At 40.0% G+C, this 15337-nt stretch overlaps 1 protein-coding gene across 1 annotated transcript in view; it reads left to right on the top strand.

The window, feature by feature from the left end:
- Nucleotides 1–6044: 6044 nt before the first annotated feature.
- TMEM30A (transmembrane protein 30A) overlaps nt 6045–15337 on the top strand; it is a 32312-nt gene continuing 23019 nt past the window's right edge. The window contains exon 1 of the mRNA XM_003897814.4: nt 6045–6631. Coding sequence (XP_003897863.1) covers nt 6080–6631 — 552 coding nt within the window. The 5' untranslated portion in view covers nt 6045–6079. The remainder of the gene's footprint in view (nt 6632–15337) is intronic.

Raw genomic sequence — 15337 nt, 5'->3', positions numbered from 1 at the left:
TATGGCCTAGGCACTTTGCCAGGTGTTGGAGATACAGAAATGCATAAAAACAGTCTCTGACCTTGAGGAACTCATTTATATCTGGTAACAAAGACAGATGTAAACAGATATTTTTCAATACTACACAGTAAGTGCAAGGACAGACGTCATATATACATTACCTTGAGCTCTGAAAGCAGCTCTTAACTCCACCAAAGGGGTCAAAGAAGTATTCCTCAAATTGGCTACTGACCTGAATCTTGAAGGATGAGTGGGGATTAGCTAGCAAAGCAGTTTCAGTGGAGGTGAGGTGTGAAGTCAGGGAGCAGTGGGTTGCTGAGTGACTGGGTTAAGGAAGCAAAGACAGCGAGTGCAGATTTCTCCTCCCAGAAGATTCAGTGACAATACAAATGATGTTGTGAAACAGTCTGTTGAACCTATCTTGTGCCTCATGGTGTGCTGGTCAGAGGGAAACCCTTGGTCTTCGCCTTTGTTGTCATAAATATTTAGTGCTATTGACAAAATATCCTTCCTGCCTGCCTGCCTTTGTTGTCATAAATATTTAGTGCTGACAAAATATCCTTTCCCCTTCCTTCCTCCCTCCCTCCTTTTTTTTGAGTGCAGGCTGGAGTGCAGTGGCGCGATCTCGGCTCACTGCAACCTCCGTCTCCTGGGTTCAAGTGATTCTCCTGCCTCAGCTTCCTGAGTAGCTGGGACTACAGGCGCCCGCCACCACACCCGGCTAATTTTTTGTATTTTTAGTAGAGACGGGGTTTCATCATTTTAGCCAGGATGGTCTCGATCTCCTGACCTCATGATCTGCCTGCCTCAGCCTCCCAAAATGTTGGGATGGATTACTGGCGTGAGCCACCAGGCCTGGCCCAATGTTTGATTTCTGAGGCTCAACAAAAGCCGACTTTCACATTTAAGTCCATTTTGTGAAGATACTTCATGAATATGTTGGACTTATTTTAATGACTCAAGTGTTTAAAAAAAAAAATCATGATGAAATGAAATCCCTCTCACGCTGGCTTTCTAAAACTTGGAGAAATAGAAAAGTATAAATTTAAATCAAGTCTAAAAATGATCCAAACATATAATTATAAAGAATTAACATTTTTAGGCTGGGTGCGGTGGCTCACGCCTGTAATTCCAGCACTTTGGAAGGCTGAGGTAGGCGGATCACCTGAGGTCAGGGGTTCGAGAGCAGCCTGGACAACATAGGGAAACCCCGTCTCTACTAAAAATACAAAAATTAGCTGGGCATGGTAGTGGGCACCTGTAATCCCAGCTACTTGGGAGGCTGAGGCAGGAGAATTGCTTGAACCCAGGAGGCAGAGGTAGCAATGAGCCGAGATCGTGCCATTGTACTCCAACCTGGGCGACAGAGCAAGACTCCGTCTCAAAAAAAAAAAAAAAAAGAATTAACATTTTAAAAATATCTACTTTGCTATATCTCTTGACGATTCTCTTGGCGTAAACTAAGCCTCTTTCCTCCTCTGTTCCCCTTTTTAAAGAAATTAACTGCTATACATGTAACAGATATCAGTTGGCTGTTAATCTAGAGATGGCAACATCATATTTGAAAAAAAGACCTTATCTATAATTGATGGCACCTAATGAAAAAATAGGTGCCATGGGGATGTAATCAACTGAGAGATTCTATGCAGTGGAAGTCATGAAGTCTGAAGTCTTGTGAGAATTACATTCTTTAATTTAAAGTATGTAATCGGCTGGGCACGCCTGTAATCCCAGCACTTTGGGAAGCCAAGGCGGGTGGAGCGCCTGAGCTCAGGAGTTCGAGACCAGCTTGGGCAACATGGCAAAACCATGTCTCTACCAAAAATACAAAAAATTAGTTGGCTGTGGTGCCACACACCTGTGGTCCCAGGTACTTGGCAGGCTGAGGTTGGAGAATCGCTTGAGCCTGGGAGGTGGAGGTTGCAGTGAGCCACTGCAGTCCCACCTGGGTGATAGAGTAAGACAGCGCCTCAAGAAAACAAAAAACCGGCCGGGCGCGGTGGCTCACGCCTGTAATCCCAGCACTTTGGGAGGCCGAGGCGGGCGGATCACAAGGTCAGGAGATCGAGACCACGGTGAAACCCCGTCTCTACTAAAAATACAAAAAATTAGCCGGGCGCGGTTGTGGGCGCCTGTAGTCCCAGCTACTCGGGAGGCTGAGGCAGGAGAATGGCGTGAACCCGGGAGGCGGAGCTTGCAGTGAGCCGAGATCGCGCCACTGCACTCCAGCCTGGGCGACAGAGCGAGACTCCGTCTCAAAAAAAAAAAAAAAAAAAAAAAAAAAAGAAAACAAAAAACCAAAATCAAAAAGTATGGAATTATGAGAAATGAAGCCTTATTTCCATCCAAAACAAAGTTCTTAGGCTGTCTACTAAAGTATTTTGGTGTAATTGCTCTTTCCTTTAATGACACTAATCGTTAAAATATCTCGTTTGACTCGTATTTCTGATTACTGACTGGCTATTCAAGAACTTGCAAAATTTTCTATCACAACACCAATGACCTCAGGCTAATCAGTCAATCTCTCAGTGTGAGAACAAAGGGAGTTTCTTAAATATCTAACTGAAAGTATTCCATAAGTACACTACATAAAAATCAGGAAAAGGTCAATTTTAAAAAGTAATTTTTAAAACCCAGTTTGAATCAATATCTGATGCAATAAATACAGGAAATGAAGTTTATTATACAATTTCTACATCACTCTTTCTCCTAAAAGTCCTCTGAGATAATTAAAAATGAACATTTTGCAGTTCCACTAAGCTGCCATGGTCAACTGAAAAGGAAAAGATATTTTTGTTGTTGTTGTTCCTGCAAAAATATGACCCAGCCACTGAAAATAATTCAAACCATTTCCAGTCACTAAGAACTTTCTCTGAAACTCATGATGGTAAAAACTATGACACATTTCTCTGCCCTCTTCAACTTTTTAAAATATCCTTGTTACAGATGTGAATGAAATGGTTGAATATGGTTAGAAGCTAGAGAGCTACAGTAGCACCAAACATAAAAGGAACCCAACAATCAAATTTGTGTGGCAAATCTACTTTGGTTAGGCAGTGAAAAGACCAGCTGCAGTTTCCTCTTCCTTGTTCCCAGAGATACCCAATAGTTACTCTTCTGTATTTTTTTCTTTTTTTTTTTTTTTTTTTTTTTGAGACGGAGTCTCACTCTGCTGCCCAGGCTGGAGTGCAGTGGCCGGATCTCAGCTCACTGCAAGCTCTGCCTCCCGGGTTCATGCCATTCTCCTGCCTCAGCCTCCCGAGTAGCTGGGACTACAGGCGCCCGCCACCTCGCCCGGCTAGTTTTTTGTATTTTTTAGTAGAGACGGGGTTTCACCGTGTCAGCCAGGATGGTCTCGATCTCCTGACCTTGTGATCCACCCGTCTCGGCCTCCCAAAGTGCTGGGATTACAGGCTTGAGCCACCGCGCCCGGCCTTCTGTATTTTTTTCTTAGCTGTTTCTGGTTACTGAATTCAGTGGCACAACACAGCAATTGAACTAAAAAATGAAAATTGTATAAAACTTCCCATCCAAAGGCTAAATATATCCACCTTTTCAGATTGTTGGGCTTGCATCTGTTCTATCATTTTGGATTCACTTTTGTATTGGGGCTCGTGCATTGACTGCATACTTAGAATGTTAATCTGATAGCATTAATAAATGTCATTTAGCCATACAAATTCCACTTTTACCAAGAATCAGCACATGAACAATCATTTGAACAATATAAGTGTAATCTAAATGTATCAACATACATACACACAAACACACACCAGTCGCTCCTAGCAATCAGTTTGAAAATGTGTAAATGGTAAACCATTGTGAGAACTATTCTCTTCTGTTGCCCTAGAAATGCTGAATGATGCTTTTTGAAAATTCCTACTTCAGCAGATTAAATGAAAAACCACCTAGTAAGGACTATCATAAAATAATGTGACCAAGAAAATCACAAAATTGTGAGTCCCCTGAGATAATAACGTGGAGCTGAAAAAAATGTTTCAGCTGGGTAAAGATGCATATTGTGGTGGCAGAATACAGTAGTAAAAAATGAAATGGAGGGATATCAAGACATCTGGAAAAGCAATTTCATCCATCTGGACCTCATCTGAAAATGTTAAGTTTTAGAGAAGAATCTCAGGAGGTTTCAGTTCTATAAATGTTTCAGTCAAAATGGAATTTCTAATAAAAAAAGAGACAAGGGATTAACTCATTTTCCTATGAACAAACAAAAATAAAGAAAAAGGAAGCAGATAAATACATCATAATCACTCAGCTCACTAGAACAAAACCAAAAAATGAAGGTAAAATGACCATTTATACAGAGTGCTGGAATAGCAAAATATTAAAAAATGATCAAATTTAGTGGGCATGATGATATAGGCAGAAATGGGGAGGAAAAACCTGCCTTATATGTACTTTTGCAATATGCCCATATTTTGGCATACATTTTTACTAACAGAACTTAGCAAAATAAAAGGATTCCATGCCTTCTCCATTAACTGTGATAGATTGTTTCCTATTTGAGCCTGGGGTTGAAGGTAAACTTAACAGATCAAAACAAAATATAGACCTAAGTATGTCAGCAGTGCAAAGAATTTGAGCATGAATGTCATGTAAGAGCAAACCCAAGCAAGTCGGTTATTAGAGGGCAACAAGTATTGTATCACTCTAAACTCTGCCTAGTAAATATGTGATTGGCTTACATTTTTTAGACTTGTGGTCATTTTGAAAAAAATTTAACTGTAAATTTTTTTTTTTTTGAGATGGCGTTTCACTCTTGTTGCCCAGGCTGGAGTGCAACGGCGGATCTTGGGCTCACTGCAACCTTCGCCTCCCGGGTTCAAGTGATTCTCCTGCCTCAGCCTCCCGAGTAGCTGGGATTACAGGCCCGGCCACCGCACCCAGCTAATTTTGTATTTTTAGTAAAGACGGGGTTTCATCATGTTGGCCAGGCTAGTCTCGAACTCCTGACCTCAGGTGATCCACCCGCCTCGGCCTTCCAAAGTGTTGGAATTACAGGCGTGACCCACGGTGCCCGGCCTAACTGTAAATTATGAGGACCAAGCACTCCTTATTTTCTCTTTCCTCAGTTTAACTTATTTAAGGCATTACTGCAGACTAAGCCTAAAAGTAATTTGTTTTCAAATGATGCGACTTACTCTCTGGCCTAGATTTCAAAGATGTCAGTATAATGTGGATTGTATATAATTGTTTAAATTTTACAAATAACATACGCCTATTATAGAAATTTTGGAAAATACAGAAAAGTGCAAAGAAACAGGAAAAAAAAAAAATCCTCCATCCGGTCAACAGAGTTACCATTATTCACTTTTTAGTTCCGCTCTATATTATACTTCTACAGTCGCTACACTACTCTAATATCCTGACTTAGTCACCTTTTACATCACGAGTATTTCCTTGGGTCATTAAATATCTGGCACTTTTAAAGTGTTTACGGGGTATCTTATTTTGTAGTACTGCTATATGTCCTGGTTTTTACAACAGTAAGAGAAAAAGCTACAGCCTATTACAAAACACTTCCTATATCAATGCGCAAAAGAGAAAGGTGGACATAGAAAAGGGGAAAAGTAACGTGAGAATCAGCAATAGAGAAAAAATAAGTGAGAATCGCTTAATTAGAGGCAAGATAATAGGGCTAAGTCACATTATTGATTCTTGACTTTAGGACAAAAGGGGTACATGTTACGCACCTGTGTTCCAAGTTTATACTTGCACCTTGAATAACGATTTATTTAATTAAACTCACGGTTTTACAACCTAAACAAATACTGCTAATTCTCCCCCGACTCAATCCCCCTTGAGGCCGCCTTTTAAATGCTCCGACTCCCTTCAGACTCCCTCCCTTCTTTTACCTCGAGGTAAAAAGAAAAACCTGTCTGGCAATCCAGACCTGCAGTCGCCACTATAACCAGAGTAGCAGGCAGGTGTGTGCTAACTAAAGCCACGGCCAACAGAGCAAAGATACGCCTACAGCGCAGGCGCGGAATCCCCTAGCTCTAGGGCCGCGCATGCGCCAACGTAGCTTCGCGATCGGGTGGTTGAGTCCGTCACAGGACAGATGATCAGGGTGCGTCCGCCTTTTCCTTCCCCCTTCTATCCTCCTCCCCTTTCCCCTCCCCTTGTCCCTCCTTCTTCTCCCTCCTCCCTCTCTCCCTCCCTCTGGCGTCTCCAGCCGACTTACGCTTCCTGTCCGCGGCCTTTGGCGGAAGAGTGTCCCGCCTCTTCCGCTCTACAGCGGAGGCGGCTGTGGCGGTGGCCCTGGTGGCGGCGGCGGCGGCGGCGGCAGCGGCGCTCGAGCGGTTCCTGTCAGGGTCAGCCGGCGGGCCCCCTGGGTGGTCCACCTGCAAGTGGCGGAGCGGTGCCCCGGGGATCGATGGCGATGAACTATAACGCGAAGGATGAAGTGGACGGTGGGCCCCCTTGTGCTCCGGGGGGCACCGCGAAGACTCGGAGACCGGATAACACGGCCTTCAAACAGCAACGGCTGCCAGCTTGGCAGCCCATCCTTACGGCTGGCACGGTGCTACCTATTTTCTTCATCATCGGCCTCATCTTCATTCCCATTGGCATTGGCATCTTTGTCACCTCCAACAACATCCGCGAGATCGAGGTGAGGGGAGGGAGCTGTGGTGGGAGTTGGCGTTGCTTGGGAGGACGGTCCTACGCGCCCGCCCCACTTTTTTCCCAGCGCCCTGAAGCCAGTTGACAGGCGGACCCCGCGCCGCCCCCCACCCGCTTCCCTCTGTTTTTTCTTTCTCTTTCTGCGGGTTTCCTGAATTTGCAGCTTTGTCCTAGCTTTGTCTTGCGATTTACGAAAGAGCAAATCGACGGGATGAGCTGAGACGGAATGAATGTTTAATGCAGAAGATGGGTCAGGTGGAGAACGCTTCTTCAGTAGGCGGTTTGTGTAGTTCCATGGGGGATTAGCGGGGGTTGTTCACGGAGGTAAAAAGAGAAGTGGGGGCGGGGGGCAATTGTAGCTAGGTAGATGCAACCCTGAGTGAATTGACAGAGTCAAAAGTGTCATTACCTTTGTGGGCGTTATCCGAAGACACAGAGATGAACACCTTGGCCATTGTTGGGAAAAGAACCAGAGTCGTAGAGGTATTGACGATTCTAATGTAAAGAAGCTGTCGCATGTTATCAGGTCACGTATGAGGACTTACGACAAATGTGCATAGTACTTTTCATTTTGAGCTAATTCGATATTTTCAGTTGTAGGGCAAGATACATAGGAAAGATAACCTGAAACTTCAATTCTGGTTTTGCTTTTAGGCTACGTTTATTAATGGGCCCTACATTTGCTGGTCTTTTTTTTTTTTTTTTTTTTTTTTTTTACAAAAAGAGCCAGTGACCACATTCAGGGAGTAAGTTGTCCACTGTCTACCAAACATTTTACTGATACTAACTTTGCTGAATATGTAAGACATGACAGGAAAACTTGGGGAAACATTTCTTTGTCAGAAGCACAGTATCTTTATCTGTAGGGGTGAAGATGGTTGATAGTACACTGTATTAATATATGCTGTATAGGTGTCCAGTATTAAGCATCTCTCATCTTTTCTTGCATATCTGAGAATGTTGTTGTTTTCTAAATCTATTTGAAAGGGCAGGAACTACTAAGAAGTTCTCTTGATTCCTTCTGTTCTATTTATACACACACACACACATTTTAATAAATATACTTACCTATGTGATATAATGGGACTTTGAGAGTAATTTTATTTTTAACTACTGAAATAGGGATGGGGTTCCAGTTTAATTTGCAGTGTTATCTCTAAAAGCAAGATTGATGTGTTTTGTAATTCTACAGTGCTTACTTCAGTGTTGATGACAGTAATAAGAATAGTATCTATAGCATAACTAGTTTTAAAATTTTTTACTAAAAATTTATTCTCAATTTAATAACTAAAGAGTTACAGTATTTTTTTTCAGCATGTATTTTAGTTTGTTTTATCACCTTAATCTCCCTAATAATCCTGCAAATGTAGTACTTCTTGTTCTAACCATACTAGGATCACACATTATATTAGTATATGGGCAAAGTGGTGTCATGCAAGGAACATGGGCATTGGCTGGGGTCAGGCAGAGCTGGTTTTAAATTCTAGCTCAGCTACTAACCAGCTCAGTTTCTTGGAAAATTTCCTTAATCTCTCTGAGCTTCAGTTTCCTGCAAAATAGGTAGAATAATTCATATCTTCTAAGGTGTGAGAATTAGAAGCAATGTAAATAAGATGTCTGGCAGTAGGGATCTGTCTCCTGATCCTTAATCAGGAGATGAGAAAGAGAGAGTTCGAGATTTGACAGTAAACTAGTTAAGAGTATTATAAAAAATGAGACAGAAACTCAGGTGTCTTGATTCCCAGCTTTAAGCTTTCACCCTACACTAAGATCCTTACTGCAATGTTAATAAAGTAGAAGAAAATAATTTAACATCTGAAATTTGAATGATTTTATTTAAACTTCTTAAGATAATAAGATGAAAATAGCAATAATTTGGAATTGTATATAAGTTAGTATTTTCAGAGCTCAACTTCCATTAATATTTACCATAGTAGAAAAATAAATGTTTAACTTTTCTTAAAATCTTTGGGTTTTGGAGTAAAATAAGGTTCTTCACACTAAGTAGTAGACAAAATAGAAATTTTTCAAATAGCTCTCATGTGTAATTCTGATTTCAAGTTGCCTGAAGAATCTGCTGCAGCTTAGCCTGGTTAAAAGGGCACTGAAGAGTCAGGGAATTAGGGTTGAAATCCCACCTCTGTCACTCTGTACTTTGTGATCTTAGGTATAATTTTGAGTCCAGTTTCTTTACTTGAAGAACCAAAAAATTCAGATTAAACTGCCTCTAAGAGGCTGTTCAACTCTAAAATTCTATGATTTCCAATTCAAATGTGATTTTTAAAAAACTGGATGTGTTTAAATTGTATTGCCTTTGGAGCAAGAGGAAATGAAAACTAATAATAATTGAGAATTTTTTACTGACAATGAACATACAGTTGTGCAGACAGAATCCACATATGTATTTTTAACGTTTGGATGCTGGATATATAGAGAAATGCTTCTGAATTGTGTCTGGAGTTATTAGAAAAACCTACGGAGATTCCCCAAACACACATACTTGTTTCCTTCTTGTTCTTTACTCTGTTAGCCACTAGTTGTAATTGGGTAATGAGAAGTTCTTACCAACATTCACTTTCATACTGTAAGTTACTCACACTTTATTTTTTATTTGAGAAAATCTTCATTGCTATATTAGTTCAAATTACTAGGGCAAAGGAGACTTGTCAAATCCAAATGCTTTTGTAATGTAGTTTAAAGTGCCAAAATCAAAAATTCAAACTTTTTCAAGTATAAAATCACTGGATTTTTCTCATTCCTGCAGAAATATTACACTAAAAATTACTACTTTTGAAAAGTGTCTTGGATACCCCTGGAAAAAGATATTTTCACATTTTAATGCTTACATTTGGTAGCAGATTTCCTCTACTTGTTAGATTTATGTATCTTATTTAGTTGGTTTTTAGATTTTCAATAATCTAAATAAAATGAGGCTAATAGAAAATCATAATTCATCATTCATGAGAAAATATTTTAAATATTTAATATCTTCATTTATTATTAGGAGCAAGGAATGAGGATTTCCTTTAATTTGGCCGTTGTGAGTCAGGCACATCTTTCAAAGGCATTGATTTTCTAGTCTAGGGCCCTTGTTGGTGAGACTGAGATGCAGAGGTTACTTGAAAAATAGTGAGGTTATTCTTAACTTTTGTAAAAGTATTTATCAGTGTGAAGTTACATAGTTTTAAATTTATGGTTAAAGTCAGATTAGGTTGTTATTCAGATGAAATTTAAAAACTAAACATTTACTTCAAGTTAGTGTTGCTAAAAGCATTCAAGGTACATTTTCATGAAACCTTAGGGAATTAACTCCCCATTCCCCACGTTTAATAAACTCAACTTTCTTCTCCACCTTATTATTTTATTTATTGCCCTTGATTATTTAATCCTGATTATTTGCTGTTGTCCTAGTTTCTGATAAAAATTTTTATGTATGTTCTTACTCCTAAATTGAATTATTAGGTTATAAGATTTTTAAGGAGATTAAATTTCTCATCTGTATTTAGTAATGTTTGTTATACTTAGCCTTTAGCTAAGAGGGAAGAATAAGTTTCTTTGTATAAATGATTGTTAAAGATTAGGCACTTTTATGTTAAAAAGTTTGAAGTTTTAATATTCAAGTTGATTTTAGTTACTTAGAAGCCAACTTTTGGAAATTAAGGTTTGTGGTGTTAGTGTTAACTTGTTTCTCAAGTAATGTTAGTACTAAGAGCAAGGAATGTGAAAGTAAATATGGCCAGCTGGAATATTTTACATGGCCCAGGAGCATTTTACAGATGAACATTTGTAATCGATTTGATGATAGGAGAGCACTAACTTTGAATCTCAATTATGAGAAATGTTTCCTCCAAAATTTCCATTCTTCGCATTAGTATTAGTAGACATATGTTACCAAAAAATTGTACATATTATTGATGCATTTTGAATTTTATCAATAAAAATTGTTGCAAATTTGTTTTCTCTCTTGTTGCATAAGAACCTACATACCTAATATCCTGGTCCATGCTTCTGGGTCCGCAAAGCCTGATGTATTTACTTTCTGGCCTCTTACGGAAAAAAATTGCCTGCCCCTGACTTGGAGTTTTAATAAATCATATCACCAAAGTTAGCATTTGCTACACAAATAGCTGTGTTTAATTTATGTGTTCTAGTCCTCAAAAATTGTTCAAGGTAGGTGTAATGATCCCTGGCAATTGCTTAGGTTCTGTCTTTGTACAGATTTAGTAGATATAAAATTTACCATTAATCTTGGCTTAGGAACATCATTCTTCATTTCTTTGTCACAGATAAAAATCAGGCAGCCTAAAGAAAGTTGCTTTTGAAAGTTTTATTTTAGTTACCTTTTGTGTTCATTAAGATCTCTCAAAAAGACTTCAGATGAATTTTTTAGTGTGGAATAATCAGTTCAAGGGGGAGTACTTAAAATACGATTTTTAACTTAATTTGACTAATACTTAAAATGATGTACCTTATTACTCAGCATTTTGTTGAATGACCTTTTTAGGTCTTATATTGATTTCTTTTTCCACAAATTTACATTCAAAATGGAAGTTTTCCAGTCCTTTTCCTAGATAGTGTGAAAAATGCACATCCTTCAAATTCTTCCTTTCCCACTGCATTAAATTCTGAGTCTGTTTCTTAGGAATAGGATGTATTTTTAGAATTACCAAGACGAAATGCCAGTTTGATTTGGGTGAACAATTACAGTGATAGCAAAACAAAGCTGAGAAATGTGATATCTCCTATCTGCTCATCTACATCTGTTCTATTTTGCCTCTGGTTCTTTGTCTTGGATTTTAGCTAATGGGCCAGTCTCCAGCTTATCATTGTATTTTGCACTGTGCCTTGTATGCTCTTGACATTAGTAAGCATTACTTTTTCAAAATGAGGGAACTGTAGCCCCTCTTCCACTTGGTAGCCTCTTTTGTTTCTAAAGATAGGAACTATGTGCTTTAGTGTGAACTTTATTTTTTGAATAAAGTTGTTACTCATAGTAACAACTTTTTTCAAAAAATAAAGGATTGTTAGGCCCAGAAGATTTTGTTAGGGTTTGGACATTATGTCTGGCTACCCTTGAATTTTAGCTGATAAAGGGTGTTGTGGTTTTATTTGATGGTGAAAACTCATAAGCTGAGTGAAATTTACAAAGGATTTTAATCAACACTGGACATTTTCTTCATACATTTTCTTCAAAGTGCGTGTCTGGGAATAGTAGGAGATAGGGAGAGTTTGGGAACAGGACTTCCCTCCCCCACCGCCATCTTTTTGGAGGAGAGGGCCTTCTTAAGGAGCTTGGCATCTTTTGGGGAAGATGAGACACAATAACAAGAAAACTACGCGTTGCTAGGTGAATGGTACAGTCAGAATATCCTTTGGTAGTTCAGAGGAGGATGCAATCACATCTATTTCTAATGACCATGGAGAGCTGTGTGGGAAGTGAGCTTTGAGCTGGTACTTGATAAATACCACTTCTTTAGGTGAGGTTCAGATGCATTCCAAGAAAGGTGATTAATATGAACAATGATCTAGTGGCAGGAAATCAAAAAGTGTATAGATAAAATAGGAGTAAGGGCAAATTAGCTGGTGCTAGATTGTGGATAGTCTTGAGTATTTGATAACGAATATATTAAACCGGGGAAGTGACATGATTGCTACACTATCAGGAGTGGGTTCAGCAATGAGTAATTTACGATTTTCATTCTCATGTAAAATGCCTTAGGAACATAGTATGAGGCAGCCGTGTAGGTTCTGTTTTACTGAGTCTTCACTTGATGGAATCATTTACTACCCAGCCATTCTTAGGAATTGGCTCTCATGTTCACAGTTTGGCATGGAGGCTAGGGTTCTTTTTTTTTTTTTTTTTTTTTTTTTTGAGACGGAGTCTCGCTCTGTCACCCAGGCTGGAGTGCAGTGGCCGGATCTCAGCTCACTGCAAGCTCCGCCTCCCGGGTTTACGCCATTCTCCTGCCTCAGCCTCCCGAGTAGCTGGGACTACAGGCGCCCGCCACCTCCCTGGCTAAGTTTTTGTATTTTTAGTAGAGACGGGGTTTCACTGTGTTAGCCAGGATGGTCTCGATCTCCTGACCTCGTGATCCGCCCGTCTCGGCCTCCCAAAGTGCTGGGATTACAGGCTTGAGCCACCGCGCCCGGCCGAGGCTAGGGTTCTAATTGCCTTTTCATGGAAGCATTATGGAAGAAGGGGTGAACAAAGGGATAAAGGCCTTTTAAAGAAGGTTCTTGAAAACTGCCATGTACCACCTCCACTTAGTAATAAGGCCACACAAGCTACAAGGGAGGCTGGAAAATGTTTTCATGCGGATAACAAGGTTCTCAGTAAGTGAGAGTTTTGTAGTGTGGAAGAAGGATAGCATAGAAATTGCGGTGAGGGGTTGCTGTTAGCAGTCTCTGCAACACAGGGTTAGAGGAAGATTTATCTGGTGGTGAAATGGTATGTCATCAGGATGAGAGCTCAAGCTCATATAGATGTGAGAGTAGTTTAGACGCTGGAATTAATGTTTGCGTTTTTATATTGATTATAATAATATTGAATCAAACTTGATTTCATAGTAAAAGGCATTAATGTGTTTTTTTATGTGAAAAGTGAGTTAGGCATGTGGCTTTGCTGATACTTAAAAAAAAAGTTACAGGAATATTGAATATCATCTTCCTTTTGTTTTCTTCAACCTCTTTTTTCCATCTCTGTTCAGCATACAAATGTGTTTTGGTTTCTCCGTAAAAAACAAAAATATCCTATCTTATTTTTTTAATTTTTAATTTTTATTTTATTTTTCTTTTTGAGAGACGAGGTCTTACTGTGTTGCCCAGGCTTCATTGCAGTGGTACAGTCATAGCACACTGCAACCTCGAACTGCTAGGCTTAAGCAGCCCTTCCACCTCAGCCTCTTGAGTAACTAGGACTATAGGCTCATGCCACCAGGACTGGCCAATTTTTAAACTTTTGGTAGAGATGGGGGTCTCGCTTGGTTGCCCAGGCTGGTGTTGACCTCCTGGCCTCAAGCAGTCCTCTTGCCATGTCCTCCCAGAGTTTTGGGATTACAGGCATTGCTAGCCATTGCACCCGGCTTTCTTTTAAAAAAAATAGGAGATGGGGTCTTGCTTTCGCCCAGGCTGGAGTGCAGTGGCATATTCATAGCTTACTGTAGCCTCAGACTCCTGTACTCAAGTGATCTTCTTGCCTTGGCCTCCTGGGTAGCTGGGATTACAGGCTCAAGCCACTGTTTCTGGCTTATCTTAATTGTATTTCATAATAAACTATTATTAATGACTAACATTTTTTTGAGAGTTTGCTAAGAGTTTTTACATACATCATATTGGTTGATATAGTGACACTTAGCAAGGGTAACATTATTCTCTCCGTGTTTTTTTTTTTTTTTTTGGATAAGGACATTGAATCTGAGATTAAGTCTTCTGTTTAGTCACACAGGTGGGATTCATACTTTAGCCATCTGACCTCTTGTTAATTTCCTGTATTCTCTTTCCACACAATCTGTTTAAAAAGAAGAGTCTGTGCTTATTGATAATGTCCATTCCCATCTCCCTTCAACTCCTTAATTTGCTGCATTTGAAGTATGTTGAATGGTAAAAAGTCCTATGAAGAAAAATGAAGGAAGGGTTGATGGTTTATAATTTTAAATAGGGAAGCCAGGGGAGGCTTCAGTAAAATGACATTTGAATAAAGAACCAAAAGAGGGAAGAGAGTGAACCATATTGATATGTGAGGGAAGAATGTTCCAAGCAGAAGAAATAGTAAGAGCATAGGTCCTGAGGAATGTGCTTAGTTAGGTGTTTGAGGAACGACAAAGAGGCCAGTATGGCTGAAGTAGAGTGGGGAGAATAGTAGAAGATGAGGGTATTGGGAAGTATTGGGGGGAATATCACATGAACCACTATAAGAACTTTTTCTTCTCTGCTCAGTTTAGTGGGAAGACATTGAAAAGTTTTGCACAGGTAGGTGATATTATTTCACTTATGGTTAAAAAGAGTCACTCTGGCCTTGATGTGGAGAATACTGCCTGGCGAATAAGAGTAAAGTAGGGTATTTCTGATAGGAAAAAACCAAAGCATATTTCCTAGTCTCACACACCATTCAACACATCTGATACCGTGTGTGTGGAGATTTTTCCCTACACACCATCCAGTTCTGACACCAGATTCTCCACCACACACTGTCATGCGCGTCCATGTGAAGAGACCACCAAACAGGCTTTGTGTGAGCAGTAAAGCTTTTTAATCACCTGGGTGCAGGCGGGCTGAGTCCGAAAGAGTCAGCGAAGGGAGATAAGGGTGGGGCCGTTTTATAGGATTTGGGTAGGTAAAGGAAAATTCCAGTCAAAGGGGTTGTTCTCTGGCAGGCAGGAGTGGGAGTCACAAGGTGCTCAGTGGGGGAGCATTTTGAGCCAGGATGAGCCAGGAAAAGGACTTTCACAAGGTAATGTCATCACTTAAGGCAAGGACTGGCCATTTTCACTTCTTTTGTGGTGGAATGTCATCAGTTAAGGCGGGGCAGGGCATTTTCACTTTTTTGTGATTCTTCAGTTACTTCAGACCATCTGGGCATATACATGCAAGTCACAGGAGATGCGATGGCTTGGCTTGGGCTCAGAGGCCTGACACACACCAACTGGGTGTCCTATAATTTCATTAAATTCTGGCACTATCTACTAGGAGATAGTAT

Source organism: Papio anubis, chromosome 6 (genome assembly GCF_008728515.1).
Source record: "Papio anubis isolate 15944 chromosome 6, Panubis1.0, whole genome shotgun sequence".
NCBI lineage: Eukaryota > Metazoa > Chordata > Mammalia > Primates > Cercopithecidae > Papio > Papio anubis.
Note: the sequence above shows the minus strand (reverse complement) of the source record. Positions and strands in the feature narration are given on the sequence as shown.